This window comes from Octodon degus, unplaced genomic scaffold, assembly GCF_000260255.1.
Source record: "Octodon degus isolate 3935 unplaced genomic scaffold, OctDeg1.0 scaffold00043, whole genome shotgun sequence".
Taxonomy (NCBI): domain Eukaryota; kingdom Metazoa; phylum Chordata; class Mammalia; order Rodentia; family Octodontidae; genus Octodon; species Octodon degus.
The window spans coordinates 10,958,146-10,975,879 of NW_004524619.1; the positions used below are offsets into that span (position 1 = coordinate 10,958,146).

The 17,734-nt window shown below is 54.3% G+C and overlaps 2 protein-coding genes and 1 pseudogene across 3 annotated transcripts in view; 1 reads left to right on the top strand and 2 right to left on the bottom strand.

The window, feature by feature from the left end:
- Bap1 (BRCA1 associated protein 1) overlaps positions 1-14,044 on the top strand; it is a 38,936-nt gene extending 24,892 nt beyond the window's left edge. Inside the window, exons 17-18 of one of the 2 annotated variants that reach the window (XR_002821197.1) lie at positions 7,111-7,302; positions 13,118-14,044. The gene's annotated coding sequence lies outside the window, so the exon portion shown is untranslated. The remainder of the gene's footprint in view (positions 1-7,110; positions 7,303-13,117) is intronic. The other variant, XR_002821198.1, reaches the window with a different exon arrangement.
- The window catches only part of Dnah1 (dynein axonemal heavy chain 1), a 73,232-nt gene that overhangs the window by 15,245 nt on the left and 40,253 nt on the right, over positions 1-17,734 (bottom strand). Inside the window, exons 33-51 of the mRNA XM_004631693.3 lie at positions 16,791-16,877; positions 16,500-16,686; positions 15,226-15,317; positions 14,929-15,083; positions 13,061-13,238; positions 12,034-12,228; positions 11,827-11,946; positions 11,421-11,579; positions 11,228-11,332; positions 9,999-10,139; positions 9,728-9,888; positions 9,113-9,270; positions 8,662-8,835; positions 7,956-7,994; positions 4,569-4,747; positions 3,401-3,631; positions 1,814-2,010; positions 1,227-1,362; positions 156-364 (exon numbers count right to left, since the gene is read on the bottom strand). Of these exons, the coding sequence (XP_004631750.1) occupies positions 156-364; positions 1,227-1,362; positions 1,814-2,010; positions 3,401-3,631; positions 4,569-4,747; positions 7,956-7,994; positions 8,662-8,835; positions 9,113-9,270; positions 9,728-9,888; positions 9,999-10,139; positions 11,228-11,332; positions 11,421-11,579; positions 11,827-11,946; positions 12,034-12,228; positions 13,061-13,238; positions 14,929-15,083; positions 15,226-15,317; positions 16,500-16,686; positions 16,791-16,877 (2,903 nt within the window). The remainder of the gene's footprint in view (positions 1-155; positions 365-1,226; positions 1,363-1,813; positions 2,011-3,400; positions 3,632-4,568; positions 4,748-7,955; positions 7,995-8,661; positions 8,836-9,112; positions 9,271-9,727; positions 9,889-9,998; positions 10,140-11,227; positions 11,333-11,420; positions 11,580-11,826; positions 11,947-12,033; positions 12,229-13,060; positions 13,239-14,928; positions 15,084-15,225; positions 15,318-16,499; positions 16,687-16,790; positions 16,878-17,734) is intronic.
- On the bottom strand, positions 5,032-5,526 carry LOC105742230 (annotated as a pseudogene).

The following is a 17,734-nucleotide window of genomic DNA, read 5'->3' on the forward strand; positions in this document are numbered from 1 at the left end:
AGCCCTGTGGCATGGCTGTTAGGACACACCAGCAGCCTGGTCCCAGTGGCATGGTGGCCATGGCACTTCTCATCTCGGGCCCAAGTAGTAGCCCTCCTGAATCCTGGAGGCTGGCCCCCTGCCCAGCCTCGTGGCCCCAGTATGGCTGCTTCTACCTCATGCACAGCACCATATGGATGTTGTTGCGCACACGCCCGGTGTAGGCAGCCATGAGGTTGGCCTTGGTGGGCTGTAGGCCCTGCTCCTGGACATAGCCCCGCATAGCATTGACAATCTGGTCCTGCTCATCCAGGTTGTAGAGGTTGGGAATATCACCTGAGTTGAGGACATTGTTGATGTCCTCTAGGAAGGACTCGTTCTTGATCTAGGGAAAAACAAGAGAAAGGTACTAAGCTTTTAGGGCGGTCCTTATGTGGGGCTCCATAAGCACCATCTCACTGGACCTCCATAACAGCCCTATTGAGAGTCCACTACAGCTCAGAGAAGCCTAGGGTCACTCAGGGGACCTCATAAGTAGCTCAGGATTTGTGCCTAGGCCTGCCCTATGTTCAGAGCCTCTGAATATAATACCTGTTTTGTTGCAGGGCCCTGAGCCCAGCTGGAGGGTGTGATACCTTCCTGCTCGCTTTCTGGCCTCCTTAAAGGCCTCAGTTTACCCACAGGTGGAAACCATGACTATATGGGGATACCTAGTCTGTATCAAAGGGCACTCTCACTTTCACGACTTTGGAAGGGAGCCCTGGGGTTGGGGCAGGGCCCAGAGCACAGGGGCCCTTTCTCTGGGTAGGTCACTTTCTGGGTCTTTAGCCCCAAGCCCAACCTTGATTGCTAGTCAAATTGAAGAGCTGCACTGTTTGTCTTATGGCCACAGGATCAGCCTCTCCTTCATCCAGAGACCTGGGGGGAGGTCTCATATCCAGGAAGTCCCAGAGGGAGCAGCCCCAAAGAGAGGAGCTGTGAGCCCCTAGTACTTTGGGCATAAGCCCTGTGTCCTGCAGGTGAGAAGCTGTTGGCCACTGAGTGGTATGCCATGGTACTGGGAGGCCTTTTTACTCTTGGAGCATGAAGAATGTCCCCTTAGCTCTGTGGTCCCCTCTGGTCGTGCCAGTCCTCCTCAGATCTGCCTTGTGCTGGGTGAGAAGGACTGACCCCTTGCACGATGCCACACGGGGATGGCATTGTGTCTAGCCCACCCCGAGACCTGCCCCCTGCCATCATGGCAGTACCTGGGTGTCTGAGAATAAGAAGGTGATGGGCAGGTTCTGCAGGCCAGCTTTGAGCAGGACCTTCTTGACATCCTCACGCCACTCGGACATGCCGTAGTTCTTGGAAAGCTCAATCTGGAAGCACTCGTACTCAGCCCTGGAAGGCAGGAATCTGAGTCAAGCCAGGCCAGGCCAGGCCAGGATGAGTGGCAGATGCTCTAACGCCATCAGACCATCTGGAATCTTGCAGACTTGCAGGCCCTCCGGTCCCTGACCCTGATCTTGTGTCCTTAGACCTTTGTTCAGTGTATTCCCTCCGCTTGCAGTAGCCTTTCCTTCCATCCTCCCAGCTCTGATTCTGGGAGCAGGCCTATGGATACCTCCTACGGGAAGCCCCCTAGGATGCCCGCATCGTCTCTTCTCGCAGCACCACAGGGCACTACAGCTGCCTCTCCTGGGAGTCCAGGTCCTAGCCCAGTCCTTTGAAAACCCATAAGCTGAGTGGCTCTGCCTCAGGCCTCCACCAGGTTACTGTCGTGGAAAAGCATCAGTCAGACTTGCAGTCTGCCACCAGCTGCCCACTGCCCACCATGCCTGAGGGTCCTTACATGTGCGAGGCCAGCCGAGTGAGGGAGCTTCGGCCACTGCCGCCCACGCCCAGCAGGAGGGCGTTGCCTAGTGCCTGGCGCAGAGTTCGACTGATTCGGCAAATGTGGCTCATGGCGTCCATGAAGAGAACCAGCTTCAGCTTGGCTGTGTTGATCTGATTGTAATCTTCCATGTACTCCTCGATCACCTGCATCATCTGAGAATGGAGGGGTATGGCTGGGTCTCCCTGCCTCTCCACCCCCTTCTCCGTCCTGTCTGGGAAAGAGTGATGGACACTGTGGCTGGCCAGCTGTGTCTATTCCCTCATAGGCTTGAACATCCCCAGGCATTAATGAACTGGTTTAGGCTGTTACTTGAAGCGCTGAAAATCCCCCATGTTGCTCCATATGTAGAAGCTAGCCCTGCCCCTGTCAAGTTCCCTATCCTATTACATAAACTCTATCACTCACCTCTGTCCCTTTAGTAGACAAACTAGAATATTTCTTGTTTCATGGTACATCATGAGGCATCTGTAGACACCTCTGCATGTAAGGTTCCCTTCCGTGATAAATGCTTCAGACCCATCACCCTAGGATCTGGTGCTCTTCTCTTTGGAACCATAACCAGCCATATTGGAATGATTTGGAGCAGTTTCTTGTGGGAATTTCCCTGCTATTGCTTGTGCAACTATAGTTCAGCTGGCTGGAACCCTGTGTACCAAGGCCCTCCCTGAGGAGATATTCATTCACCGCTCCTACAGGAAGCCCTGTTCTTGCCTCGTATGGCATAATGCTGGCTTTGAGAAGCCAGGTCTGGTTGGGTGTGATGGCATACACTTGTAACCCCAATTCCTTGAGAGGCTGAGGTAGGAGGATGAAAAGCTTGAGCACTTAGTGACTTAGAGAGACTCTGGCTTAAAATTTAAAAAAAGAAGAGAAAAGAAAAAAAAAAAAAAAAAAAACAACAATTGATGTCTTGCCCACCTCCACCCCAAACCAGATCTTCCTCAAAGAGGCTTGATCATTAGACATGACTAGGCCTGAGGGTCAGAGCCCTGGTTATGGCTTCTGGGTCTTACCAGGCTATACTGACCTTGGGCCCCTGGTGAGAGCACCTGGGAACTAAGGGAAGACGTGTGTGCAGAAAGAAACAACTGGGAGGCCCCCATCAATGAGCAGCTCTGAGGTCTGAGATGCAGGCCTCAACCCTGCCTCCCTGGGTTCCCACTGAGAGCTGTGGTCCAAGAGGCCTGATGCTCCTGTAGGGGTGAGAACAATAATCCCTCAAATGGGCCTAATGTGTCCCTGTCCATAAGGTGTGTCTCAGGTGAACCACAAGCTTGTCCGAGATGGGCTGAGCACAGCGTGCTGACTGCACTCACATAATCGTAGGAGAATGGGGCCTCAGGGAGGCCAAGAGCTTTCCTGAGGAGAGGCAGTGGTGAGAGGCCTGGGGTCAGCTGCACAAAGCCAGTCTCTTGGAGGCCTGTCCTGCCCCTCTGGTCTAGTGCAACACTCTGTTAGCAGCGTCTGCAGTGGGCCAGCATCCCGCTGGGGCAGGCTGGAGAGGACCCATCAGAATTAAGGCACCAGCCCAAGGCTCCTCACCTTTTTCTCGTTGGTGATGAGCTCATAGGACTTCACATCTGAACCAGGTGACATGAAGTCCCCATAAAGGATAGGCTGGAAGATGCAGACCTCATCAAAGGTCACCTCCCACTGCTCCATGTGGCTCTTGAGGAGCTCATCGAACCAGCTGCGGTCCTCCTCATTCACCAGCCGGTCGCGGAACACGCGGCAGTTCTCATGATACCACAGTCGGAGCAGCTGCACCTTGTCCTGCCGGCACCGGCGATCAGGCAGCGCGGCGGAAGGGAGGTCAGAGCCACGGTTCCTGGGCCCCCGACCTAGGCCTGACTTTCCCACCGCAGCCCTGTCGAAGCCCCATGCGGGGGCTGATGGGAGGTGGCTAAGCAAGCCTCACAGTGCTGCCAGGGCCTCCCCACCCCGAGCCCGGCCCAGTTGGCCAGTGTGCACTGGGTACACAGCCGGCACCTCAAAGTCATTCCTTCTCCTCTTAGCTGTCCCAGCCCAAACCAGGAGGGAGGCCTGATTCCCCTTATGACTTTCTTGGCACCCCACATTGTAACCACTCACCAAGTCCCTAAAACCTCCCATGAACCTGATAGCCCTCCTCTCCAGCTCTGGCCGTTTCTCTGTCTCTCTAGAGTGACTGGTGCACCCCTCAGCAAGCTCCTGGGCTGCTCTCTTGACTCCTTTGATCCATAAGCTCAACAAAGCCAGGGCCAGCTTCTGTCCTGTCTACCCTATCTCCCCAGCCCAGGGTTGCACATAGTAGTTGTCTGGTTAGTGGCTCCACGTGGCTCCCTGTCACCATTAGGACACCAGGGCCACAGACTGCTGGCCCTGGTGCATCCTGTGGCACCTGCTGCCTCCCTCCCTGCTGCATTTCCTTCTTCCTTGGTATCTTTGGACACCCTGTTCACTTAGCCCGTGCTTCTGCAAGAACTTGTTCCTTACCCTGGCTCCCTCTATTGTGTGACCCTACCCACGTCAGCACTCCAGGGAGAGGTTGGCCCCACACAGTGGGATCAGTGGCACAAAGGCCAGTCTCTTGGAGGCCTGGCATCTTCCTATTCCAGCCTCCACAGGGCCTGCCAGGATCAGGGCTGAGGAGTATTTGGGAATGAATGCCTCAAATGGAGATGGCGAGGCTCAAGTAGGGACTAAGGGCAGGGCCTGCAGAGGTCCTCACCTCCACCTTGGCTGGCTCAGCCATGAGCATGCCTTGGAAGACCTTGGAGAGGTCCCTCAGGTTGAAGGTGTAGTGAGACTTGGCTGGAGTGGGCAGTAGCTGCGAGATGATAGTGGCATACACCATGAGAGTGGCTTCTACCAGGGGTTCCACGAAGGGGGCAAGGTGAGGGGCCCCAGCTGTGGGGACAGAAGAGCGTCCAGGGTCATAAAGGTGGCGCTCCCAGTGCAGCCCCTGCAAATCCTGGCGTCCTTGCCTTTGCTAGGGCTGGGCTCCCACTCCAGCCACCCCTCCTCATGCCTGTCTTAGTTGCTCCAGCCTCCACAGGGACTTCCAGATGCCCTCACCCCCAAACTGTATCTGGTGCCCTGCACCCCTCCTTTTACATGTTTATTACTTTTTTTTTCATTTTATAAAATACCATTTTAATTCTTATCCTTAAAACCATAAAGACTATACATGATTTAGAAATGAGACTATACCCAACAATGGCCCAAGACTCATCTGTTCATTCCTTTTCTTTTGTCTGGTCACTCAAAAAGATAATGTTGTCTGCTTTGATTGTTGCTGCTTGTCGCCTCACATCATTTTTATCCATGTGTTCACCATAGTCTACTTTTCCTTCCATGAAAACTCGAGACCCCTTCTTCACATGCTGATACACTACATCTCTAAGACCCGGCTGAAACACTGATATTCGGTGCCATGTTGTTTTTTGACTGACATCACCAATCTGGTACATTTCATTGTCCCCTGACCGCCACATCTCATTTTTTGCTAGAGAAAATACGGTGACTGAATTTTTTCCTTCCACCTGTCTCATGACAGTGTCCTGACCTACTCGCTCAAGCAACCGCACACAATTCAGTGATCTTTCAAGAACTAAACTGCTGGCTACTTCAGACTCATGTCTTACAAACTGACGAAGCCCCTATAACACAGGTCTTTGAAAAAGCATGGCTTCTGTTCTTTTTTTTTCTGCAATCTAATCTTTGGGTACTTCTGCTCACACAGCTCCTTCTTCCCACTTTCCCCTGATGCGCCAGTCCATACCACCTCTAGCCAGCTATGTTTATTACTGACCTAGCCTACTGTGTACAGGGGCACTGGGGCGCACTCATGGAAGCCCCTAAAAGTGGAAAGAGGACAGAAGTTGGCAGGAGAGGTGCTTTTGGGTGGATACCGAATACTTTCAACAAGTTGACATTCTTGTTGGAGAGATGGACAATGAACAGGTCAACAAGTAAAGGGCACAGGTGACCAGGGGACAGGTGGTATGGAGAGACCTGGGAGGGGAGCAGGCAGACATGGGGAAATGAAAAGGTTGAGCTTCAGGGGTGACTCCAAAACTGGTGAAAAGCCACACTGAAGAGGAGGACATTCAAGCCAAGAATGAAGTAGACAGGGCAAGCATACACTGCACAACTACAGAAAAAGTGCTCCAGCCATGGCGCAGCAAAGGTTGATTCCCGGAGGTAGGCGTCTTGTCAGGGGTGTTAAGAGGGCATTGAGTTGGAGGAGATGAAAGTCAGAGAGCAGCCGAGGGATGAACTGAGAAACAGCTTTGCCTACACCACTGGGGCTTGGGCTCTTGTGTGGATATGGTTGAGCAGAGAAGGGGCTTGGTCTGATTTGATGTTGTACCATCCCTTTAGGTGGAGGGTAGAGTAGGTAGGTGAGTGCAGAAACAGGGAAGGAGCTTCTGTAGTGGTGGGGTGAATAAGTGCATGCCACTGGACAGGAACTGATTTTGGACTTTGCAGGGAGAACCAGTGGGTCTCCTGATGGATGGAAGGAGGAGTGAGAAGAAAAGGCTCGAGGATGATGCAAAGGCTTTTGTTTTTTTGAGATATGGTCTTGCTATGCAGTCCAGGCTGGCCTTGAACTCACTATATAGTTAAGGATGGCCTTGAACTCACAGCAGTCCTCCTGCCTCAGCCTCCTGAGTGCTTGGAACTCAGGGCTGTGCCACTACACCCAGCCCAAGGCTCTTTCTTGGGTACCTAGAGCTGCCATCACTTGAAGGGAGGAGGCTGGGAAAGGGGTCATCAGAAGTGTGGATTTAGACAAATCCAGAGATGCTCAGTCTGAGATGCTCAGTAGATATCTGAGAGAGATGGAATCTGGAGAGAGATTTGAGCTAAGGACTCGAACTTGAATATTGTCAATGAAAAGCTAGCTTTTACTACCGCAGGCCAGATGAGATTGTCAGCTGAGCAGAGTGCAGTTAGAGGGAGAAGAGGCTGGAGATCAAAGTCTAGCCCATCCAAGAAGGGGTACCCTGGGAGAGAAGAGGGCCCAGGGGGCGCTGCAGGAAGGATGGTCCGTCTGTGGGGCAATACTTCGGGGCAGAAGAGGACCTGGAACTGAACACTGCTATGGTCTTACTAGGCCACTGGAGACAAAGGCACTGCCAGGGTCTAAGAGCTGGCAGTAGGAAGAGCATTTGGAGTTTTGTTATCAAGTAAAAAAGCGCTGAAATGGTCCCAGGTGGGTGGGAAGGCAGCTGGCTAAAAGAGGTCATTTTGTGTTTGGTGATCAGATAGGAGAAACCAGGACATGTTTATATGGTGAGGAGATGGCCCAGTGGAGCAGGGAGCATTGGTGTTGGATGGGTTGGGTCCCATTCTCCAGGAGGCCCAAAGGAAGACTTGGTCTGCATCACAACAGGAAGTCCCTGACTCTTGCCATGGCCATGGCACCAGGACATGGCCAAGAGGGAGGCTGGATGCAGGTAGGAGGGAGGTGGATGACTTCTTGCAGCTGAGAGAATGGGAGGGAGGAGGTGGATATGAGGACAGGACAGCCCCTGCTCTGCAGTGATGACCAGCAGTTCAGAGTTGCATGAGGCCACCACAGGAGAGGTGCCTGTTCCCCGGCTGCAAAGCAGACCTGGCTCTCCTCTCCTACGTGCTCCTTGGAGCAGCTCTCTTTTGAGCTCTGGCTCTTCCCATGGGGCAGGAGTTTGTTGAGTTCCTTTATTCTCTCTCTCTCTCTCTCTCTCTCTCTCTCTCTCTCTCTCTCTCTCTCTCTGTGACAAGGTCTCACTATGTAGTTCAGTTTGACTTTGAACTCACCAAGTAGCCTGGGCTGGCCTTGAACTCAAAACGATCCTCCTTTCTCAGCCCCCTAAGTGCTGGGATTATAGGCATGTGCCACAGCACTTGGCTCATTCTTCATCTTGCATTAACTTTCTATCAATCAGACACCACTCCCCCAGGCACTGAAGGCTCAGAACAAGTTTGAATGAGTCCACAAGGGCCATTGCTCTGCCCCACCATGAGCCTAAGGGTGGGTTCCTGCGGCCCCTGGTCCTAGCCATGGAAAGCCTGACCAGAGCTCAGGGCTCACCCCTGTCCCTGCAGGCCCCTGCCCAGCTGCACTTACGCACAGGCTCCCGGTAACTTCTTTCTCCAAGTAATCCATCTAGAGGGAGAGATGCAGGGCTCAGAGTCAGGTGGCTAGATGTGCCCAGACCAGCCCTTGCCCCTCCTGAGAGCAAAAATCTCCCTTCTCTCCAGAGCTGAACGTTCAGGGAGGTTCTAACCTGTCACTCCTGGGAGCAGGGCAGGCCAGGCCAGAGGAGGAAAGGCCTGACTTCTGTTGCTTAGCACCTGGCTCAGGGCCGAGTGGAGCTGGATGGTCAGAGTGTGTGCTGGGAAGGAGGTGGGCTTGGGGAGACAGCATCCTATTGTGGGCTTGTCCTCGGACCCCAGGAAGGGTCAGGACCACCTTATCCAACTGCTGTCTTGGAGGCTTTCCTGATTTATAAAAGTAACATCTTTCCACCTGAGTTTCATGGCAAATATATGAATACACATAGGGAATACGTGTCTGTCATCTATTCAGCTATTGCTGTGTGTAGGGCTTTATGCCAGATGCTTTGTGTGTGACATCTTTCTTAACCTGAATAAGAAACTCAAGTTCCTAGTGGCTGTGAGCTTGCCAGAGGTGACTGCTGAGTTAGGGGTAAGGCTGGGGTTGCTGTTAGTGATCATGCTGCTTGGTCTTTCTCCGTAGTCACCCAGCTGCCCTCGGTGCAGCCTGGGCGTCTGCCTTTGCCCATGGCCTCTCTGGCCTGCACTGTACTCACCTATCCAAGAGCCCAGAATAGTGGAGAAGATGCGCTTCTTGCTGCCCTCGTCCATCTCAGCAAAGGACAGGTAGTTGAAGTGACGCATCAGCCTTGGGGTGATGGCATTCCTGCCACCACCTGGAGGGCCCATGGCACACACAAAGTTGATGTCCACCAGGTTCTTGAAGGCTCCTGAGTGGGGCAGGATGTCAGGAAGGACCCTTCCCAGAACTGCATTATGATTTTCTGTTGCCTTCTTTCTCGTGAAGAATGTATGTTAAAATTGTAATTTATAGCAGGATGGGCATAAAGACAGTAGGTTTCAGATTTTTTTCTTTGACCTAAAATCCCATTTTCTCTGATTTTTGGAGAGGTTGAAACATTTTTATGGGCCCCTGCAAATACTATGAGACCTTCAGCCCGTGCCTGCCGCACCCTGCTGGTCCACACCACGGCCCCGCACACGTACCAATGATCTTGCGGTCATACCAGCCCCCATGGTCCATCCACTGCCGCAGCAGCTCAATGGGTGGCTGTGCGCCATACATTTCAAGGGCTGGCATGTTCAGGTCATCGATGAAGAAGATGAAGTTGCGTCCCAGGGGTGGCCCAAACACACCTTTCCGCCTGTGTGGGGTATGTGTGTGTGTGAGCCCAGGACTTGTGGGCACCAGGTTCTCTAAGAAATCAGAGACAGCAAGGTGGCATCTCACAAGATGTCAGCCTGCTTAGCATTGTTAGATCTCATAAGCAGCCTCTACCTTGTCTGGGTATCCTGAAACATTATGGACACTATTAACTGCCCGACCCGCTTCTGAGCTCTCTTAATGGAGTCTTGCCTTTCAGGCAGGTAGACAATAGAGATGGGCATCTTCTCAGTACCCAGACCAGGATAAGCCTCAGAAGACCTTGGGGAAAAGCCTTGGAACAATCTTTAAGGGAACTCAGGGGCCCCTGGGAACCCTGGCCTCTTCCTGGGAGGCTTCTGGTAAACCCAGGAGTACAATTTAGTGAAGAGATTAGACAGGAGCTGGTTCAGCCTGGCCCAGGACACTGGGCTAAGGAAGAATGAGATGTGCCCTGCCTCTTGTCCAGCTTGCTGTCAATGAGGTCCTGGGTCTGGTTGGCTGAAGTACGGGCGGAGAAGGTGAGGAAGTGGCTGATATACTCCAGGGGCAGGTTCTTGAGGAGCTTGTCGGAGATGGTAAGTGTCTTCCCTGTGCCGGTTGGCCCAATGCACAGCACCTGTGAGAGCGGGACTGCGGCAGGCTGAACGCACACGGAGCTGGTGCGCAGAGGGGCTGCTGCCTTGTCAGCATACGGGGCAGGCTGAGGCGGGGCTGGGGGGCACTCACAGGCTTGTGGTTGGTAAGCAGCATGCCTAGCAGGTAGGACATCTGCACCGTGTCCATGGTGGGCACGATGATGTTGCAGTAGTTGGTATCTGGAATCATGGTGAATGAAGCCGAGGAGTCCATCCACTTCACCCAGGCAACCTGAACCGATACATAGCCAGAGTGGCCCCGGAATCTCTTCCCACCCCGTTCCCTGCCCTTGGCAGTGGGAGGGCAAGGAACCGCACTGCTGGGTCTTGGCACCAGCCCCAGGTGGGGTACCACTTCCAAAAGGAACAGGAATTCCTGGTCCTGCTCTCTGCACAGGATAGGAGACTCCCACATGAACTGCCAGGGGTAGGGGCCCTCAGAACACAGCTGTGCAGGGCGGAGGTGGCGCCCTAGGGACTGTCAGTGCCTGGGCCTCAACAAAGTGGAGATGCTCTTGGGATCGGACCACCCAGATTCCAAAAGTGCTTGCTGCTTAGTTTCAAGCTAAAGGAGTGTGGAGGCCAGAGTCAAGGGTACCTGCACCAATACCTGTGGGATGCCGAGAGCTGGCCTGGCTGGGTCTTCCCACCCTTTGCCTACATGAATCCCTTCACCCACAACTCTGCCCCAGCTTGCTGAACTCTTGATGGGGTCCTTATTCTGGCCAAAGCAGCTGTCCCCTACGGAGGGCAGATCTGACCAGTAGGCCTCGATGTGCCATGTAAGCCCAAGGGCTTTCAGATCTCTACAGACCTCTTTGTCCTCCTCCTCCTGGACTGAGGTCCTGACCTTGGAAGAAAGGGGCACAGGGAGCCCTTCTGGCTGAGAGGAGGAGTGAGAAAAATGAACAGTGCACGAAGCTGTGCCTGGGTCCTTAGCGAGCTCTGTCCCTCAGGAAATGGGGCTTTGAAGTAGCACTGAGGCAGCTGCCCGGGGGCTCAGCATGGACACAGAGGAGGTGTGTATGATGGGCAAGGGAGGCACTTCCATGTCTCCCAACCCCAGCTTGAGTCCCGCTCTACCACTGATTAGATGGGTACAAAACTCTTGGGGACCTTAATGTTTTATCTGGAAAACAGGCACGATAAAACCACACAGTAGGGGTGAGAGGACCCAGAAGGTGATACAAATAACCTCCCTGCCCAAGACCTCCCTGGGTCATTGGTGTGGCTTTCTCTCTATGGCCCTTATTTCCTGGAGAATAACCTCTGCCTGGCGGGGCCCTCCCCACCCTGGACCCTGGGCGGGCCTGTGGTCACCTGCTTGCCCTCTTCCTCCTCCTCCTCCTCGTCCATGTTGCTGATCCCTGTGTCATCCAACCTGTAGTCGAAAACCAGGCCGTCTCCTGGGAAGTGCAGGGTCAGCTGTGGGGACCAGGAGGGACACAGCTCATTAGGCCCAGCAGATTTGCCTGCCCTGTGGGTGACCTGGCCTGGGGCTGCTGCCTCTCACTTTTTCCTGGATCATCTTGATCCGGAGCCAGTTGCTGAAGCTCGTGCGGCTGCTGCTGTCTCCTGTGGCACCCACACTCCAGACCAGGGAGAAGATGAACCAGGGCTCTATCAGCTCTGGGACACGACTCAGCTTTTCAGGGGAAATCTTCTTGAGGCCCTAGAGATGGAGGGAGTGGCATCAAGGTAAACTGGGGACAGCACTGGGCCACCTAAGGAAGTGGCTTGGGGCATGCTATGGCTTTGATTCTTTCTCTACAGCAATTGGACTGGGTGGTCTCATGGCCTACGCTGTGCCAATCTTATCCTTGTTCCAAGAGCTTCTAGACTTGGCATTCAGGGGTCTCAGGTAGCCCAGCGAGACGAGCAGGGCAAGAGGAATGCGGCCCCACCATTTAGGGCTGTACCTCTTTAGGTAGAAAGGGCTTGAAGAAACAATCGAGCAGCTTGAGGAGGCTCATGGTTAGGTTGCTGTTGGTTGATGCAATCACTTCCTTCACCGAGGAACGAATGAAAGAGATGGAATCCTGCAGGGTATGCACACCTGGCTCTCATGGCTGTGGGCACAGCGCCCTGTTGTCTACCTCGCCGGCTCTACCTGCAGCCTCACTTACCTCCAAGAAAATGACAAAGAGGGTCCGGAACTGCTCCTCACAAGGCTTAATGAAGGAAGGAAGCTTCCTGAGCCAGCACTCCACGAAGGGCATGAGCCCCAGGATGCTGGGCTCCAGGTACACCATGCCACAGCGGGACACTGTGGCTGGGGAGGCCACTGCAAGGTCCTGCACCTCAAACATCATTGTCATCGCCTGGCACCAAAATGGACCATGGGAACAGGTCAGCTGTCAGCCCTCAGTACCAGAGAAAGGGCACAGAGCCAGGGAGAGGAGCTGACCATCCTGGCAGTGGGATCTTTGGGCAGGGCTGAAATTGGGGTACAGGAACCCCTGGGTTCCTGTCATGTAATGTGGTAATGTGGCCAGTAAAGCGGTCTTCCCTGGATGCCTGAAGGGGGGCTGAAGTTGGGAGATTCCTGAGATTCTCTGGTAAATTTGACAGGCATTGTATACTCTGCTTCAGGACCCCTCACCATGCACACAGGTCTTCAGTAATTGGGTGCTCTCAGCCCAGTGTACACACCATGGAATACTCCCAGGCCCAGGCCACAGTCCTCTTTCTTAAGAACCAGTCCTCATATACCATGCAAGTACCTGTGGGAGAGTTGCACCCTCTACCCCCAGACACTGGATATTTGCCAGGCCTGGGCAGATACACATGTCCAGGCTGGGTTAACATGGCTGAAGTGGGCCTGAGAGGCCTGAGGCAGCATCCTTGGAATGTTACAGGAAGTGAGTCTGCTGAAGGGACAGTATTGAGCAGATGCAGGACATGGTTGAGGCGAGGGGCTTTGGGGTAGTGGAGGGGTACTGGAAGCTGAGCCTGAGCTCCTCCTGGGTGACAGTTTGACTGCAGCTGTGGCCCTCAGAGGCAGCGGCGAGGGGGTGAAGGCTTAGCCTGCATAGCTTGGTCTCAGGGGCCTCAGGACCACTCTCAGCTGTGGGAGAGAGAGAGAGAGAGTGTGTGTGTGTGTGTGTGTGTGTGTGTGTGTGTGTGTGTGTGTAGGGGGGGAGGCGGGTGCACCTCTGTGAGCTTGATGATCTCCCCAGAGCTGAGGCACAATTTCTTGTTGTCGTCCAGCACGGTGTTCATGTTCTCGATCCAGACAGCATCCACCGGTCCGTCGAACATGTACCACTTCTTGTTGGTGTCAGCAGCAATGGCTCCCACCCGGATGAGGGAAGAAAAAATCCCATCTGTCCTGCAGCCACCAGGGAGGAGAGGGCTATAGATACCAGGGAGGGAGGGTGCAGGAAGAGCGGGCTCCTGGGGAAGCTGACTGCGCCCATCTGCACTTTTTTTCCCCTTCACTATCTTCATTGCTTTTTTTTTTAAATTACAATAGGAAAAATGGGACTTTTTGTTGTAATGTGGTATAGTGAAAACATGCTTATATCCCCTCCCTGCTAAATCCCCATGAAATCACATTAAGGGAAGATAAATGGTGGCGATCTGACAGGAAAAAGGGAATGGGGATGCGGGGGCAGTAGCAGAGATGGAGGCACGCACAATTCCAGGAGGAGGACAGAGGTGGACAAGGGTTGGGCCCTGCCCTGAAATCACAAAGGCTATGACTTCAGAGGGTCCACAGGCCAAGGAAGGGGTGGTAGGGGCAGGGCAACAAAGATTTTCTACTTGGCTGAACTTCAGCCAGGCTTCCGAACCTTCTTCTATGCCCCTTTTGTACTTTTTGGCAAAATTCAGTCTCAGCAATGAGCCCTGCTAAGGCCTTTAGGCTGGGTACGTGAGCCGGCTTCCCATCTTAGCGGGGTCCTCATCCTACCCTTCTCCCAGGAGAGCTCTGATCCCTCGGCTTCTCCTGCATCTCCCTTTCCACCAATGTGTATCTGGTAATTCTCTGTCCACAGGCTCCTCCTCTACTCCTTGGCTATAAATTCCCATGTGCCCCTATTCGGAGTGGAGCACGGCCTCTTTCCCCCATTGCTTGATCCAGTTGCAGCGATCCCTACCCCTGTGGTAATGATGCTGAATAAAGTCTTCCTTGTCTTGCTTTTTTCTTTTTTTTATATTTTAGGGAAGGGTCTACAGGGTGTTCAGGGTCTAACTACTAGATCGGACTTGTAGTGATCCTCCTGTTTACAGCCTCCCAAATGCTGGGATTACAGGCGCGTGCCACCACGCCCAGTCTCAACTGCTGTCTCAGCATGCCCCAGGGGCGGGGCCAGCATGGCAGGCCTGGGGATCAAAGCCTCGGGTCCTGTGCCTGCTTGCAGGCCTTTCCTTGTCATGCTTTGAAAGGTATCACTAAGTACTTTTTCCTATCTGACCCGCAGATCCTCTGCCCACACGCCTAACAGCCTGGGGTAGCCATGATGAGACCTTTTACCACAAATGTGGGAAACAGTACAGGCCCACATGGGGGAAGATGGGGGACTCTCCCTTCCTGGTGTTCACCCCCTACATGGTGTTCATACTGGAGCCAAGCAGACACCAGCTGGAGAACGGAGACAGATGACTCTTGGAGAAAGAACAGCTGCAGAGAAAAGGACCCTCGGGGGCTGGTGTTCAAGGAGTCTCCATCCAGTTCAGTGCACGTCCCCTAAATGCACACCCTCGCGGGGCCCTCAGCTGGCCCTCACGGGCAATGGCAGTAGCCGTTTGCTGGGTGCTTACTATGCGCCAGAAAATGTTCCACGCACTTTCCAGGTGTTAAGCTCATCCTTGTCTTCCCATAACAATGGCGCCACTGTCCTCACTACACAGAGGAAGGAACCAAGGGAAAGGGTAGGGAAAAGACGCACAGCCAGAATCTCAGGCTTTAGGCTGCACAGCCTGAGCTCCCAATTTGCCCTTGGGGGGAGGGAGGGAGAGCAGGACCCGGGCCCATACATTGCCTCTAGAGCCTGGGAGCAGGGTTGGGGGCCACTCACCACTCATGGGTGAGCAGGTCAAACTCCCCATACAGCTGGCCCATTGTGATGGATTTGGGGTTGAGCACATAGTAGTTGACGGCCTCATACACACCGCCACTGATGGACGGTTGCCCTTTCAGCGATGTCAGGGCGGCTGCCAGAACCCTGTAACACTGGGGAGACAGGCATCAAGAGTGGCCTTCTTGGCTCCTCAGAGAGCTGGGAGGTTCTAGCAGCCAAGGAGGAATATGTGGAGGCGAGCACCCACCCCTCGGGTTGTTGTCCAGGCACTAGGCTGCTCTGCTTGCCACTTACAGTGCTCTTGCCAGAGCCTGTGGGTCCAACAAGCATGAGGCCGTGCCGCACTACTGTGGTCTCGTAGAGCTGGATGCACTTGGTCAGGAAGCCTAGGGGACATGGCGGGGAGCTGGGAGTCAGGGCATGGGCTTGGGTCCTGGCTCTGCCTTGGGTTTGTGTGACCTTGGGTGACCACTGCACTCCCTGCGACTTAGTTTTCTCCCCTACCTCATAGCTGGGGGCGGGTGAAGCCCTGAGCACAGAGCCTGGTGCAGAGTAGGTGCTCTCCAGATGCCAGCCACTAAGCCACTGCTACTACCATTCCCTGACACCCTTCAGTTGGATGGCCCCTTGTCACAGGTCTGCCTGAGGTCAGGTATTGTAGACCCCATAGTCAATTTCTGTCTTCAAACGGCTGACTGTCCCAAGCTTGCTGAGAGCACCACCTAGAGTGAGCAGGTGCTGGCCAAAGTAGCTACAAATCTAGGAAAAAACTGTAGCTTTGGGAAGCTTTAGGGATAGCTGCCAGCCACAGGGAGAGGGCCAGGAACATGGATAGAGAATGAAAGGGGGGTGGCTCTGGCATTCTGGCAGATCCGGGGGTCTCTACCAAAGAAAGAGGGGCAGCCAATCAGCCAGGGGCAGCCAAGCTAGCCTGCAGCTGTGAGGGAGAGGAGTCTTGTTATTCAGCAAGTCTTCTGGGGACTGGGCACAGGTGGCTGGCCTGAGGGAGAAGCTTTAGAGCCAGGGATGGAGCTGCAGAGCAGTGGGGAGGACCGGGAGAGGCCTTGCGGGACTGGGTGTGGACGTAGCAGGTTTGTGGGCTGTAAAGAAGGGCCTCCCATGGCCAGGAGCCTGGGCATAGCCTGCTGAGGAGTGCTCCCACCCCACAGAGACCCTGGAAGGACTGGAGGATGGGAGGCAGCAGCTTGGAGAGAACACCAGGGATGAGAGCCCAGTGTGCATGGAGCCACACTGGCCAGTGGCCAGGCAGGCAGAATGGGCAGAGGAGAGCCTCTGTCAGCAAGGGGCTGGCCCCAATGAGCAATACAAAGAGGGCGCTGCTCTTCATGTGGGCAGGAGCTGAGGTCTCAGGAAAGGAACAACACTTGCTTCCTATTGTCTGGTAGGTGGTGGGAATGCTAGCCATGAGCCCAAGAACACACACACATGGCCAGGTGGGGGGGCTGCACGGCCCTGTCCCTGTCTTTTGCCCACAACTTCAAGGCAGCCGGAGCCAGCCCTATCTCAGGCCCCCCTGAGCCTGCAGGAAGGCAGGGGCCAGTGCTCACCCTCCACATCCTTCAGGTTACTTTTATCACAGGCCTTGCGGATGGCCTTGTCCAGGATGCCGTAGTCAGTCTCCTCCTCCTTGATGGTGGGGAACAGGTCTGACACAATCCCTGAGAAGAGCTTGAGGTCCTCCTGCAGGAACTTGGGCACATTCACATCCCGGATGGCGCGGAGGCAGATTAGCTCCTGCAGTGGGTGCCAGCCAGGCTTCAGGACAGCAGGGCAGGTGCTTCTGCAGCTGCCCTCAGCCTGCTGGAGCCTCTCTCGGGACCCTGCTGGACAGAACTCACCTCATTCATGCTGGGGTTTTCTCGCTTGAGGTTTCCAGCAGCCGATATCACAGTCTTCACGGCTCTCATCCCAAAGTCATAGTGATCCTGTTGGCACCATACAAGAAGGGCCCTTCCTTGGGGCTTCTCTAGCACCCTCCACTTTACCATCCCAACACCCTCTTGCTTTGTCAGTCACCCATGCTTGCTGCTAAGCCTCTGTAGTCCCAGAAGAGTGCCAGAGGCATGGAGGGAGTCAAGTTGTGTTGAAAATGTATATGAAGACGCTTCCCATCTGTGCAAGAAATGGGTTGGCCTGGAAGGCCTTTTAGTTTCCTACTGACATTCTCAGCAACATCTCTTCAGCCCCAGCCTTCGGGCCACAACCTTTGTGGCTTCTCCTGCTGGCTCTGTTCCTTCTTGTCCTTCTGTAGGAGGTCTACTATAAATAGTTAAGTGCTTCATTTTGGATCATGATGCCAAACCATCAGAGCTACCCCTAGACCTGACCCACAGCCCAGCACATGTCCTAGAAATCTTGATCTTGAGGCTGTGTGAAGACAGCGGGCCTGACTGTGGGTCATTAGCACTTGGCAAGGGCTGAGTGCATTTTCAGAACCATCGGGGACAGTGACTTCAGTGGAGTGGGCGTGCGTGCACGTGTGCAGTTTTCAAAGTGGAGGATAAGAAAGCAGAGCCTGGATCCAACTGACCCCAGGCCCTGCGAGTGTGGGGGAGAGCTTCTGCTCCATCCTGAGCCAGCCTGCTACTCCAGGGCCAGGCCCGCCGCATGAGAGTCACTTCCCTGCGTTCTTCAGACCACTCCAGACCACCCCCGCCTGACCAGACCCAGGGCAGCTTGCCATCTGAGTAAGAACTGCTGCTGCGCTCTTGGGAGTCCTGCAGACCCACCAAAACACAACATTGGTGAGTGTGTGAGAGAGCTTCTGGGCTCTCTCACCCCC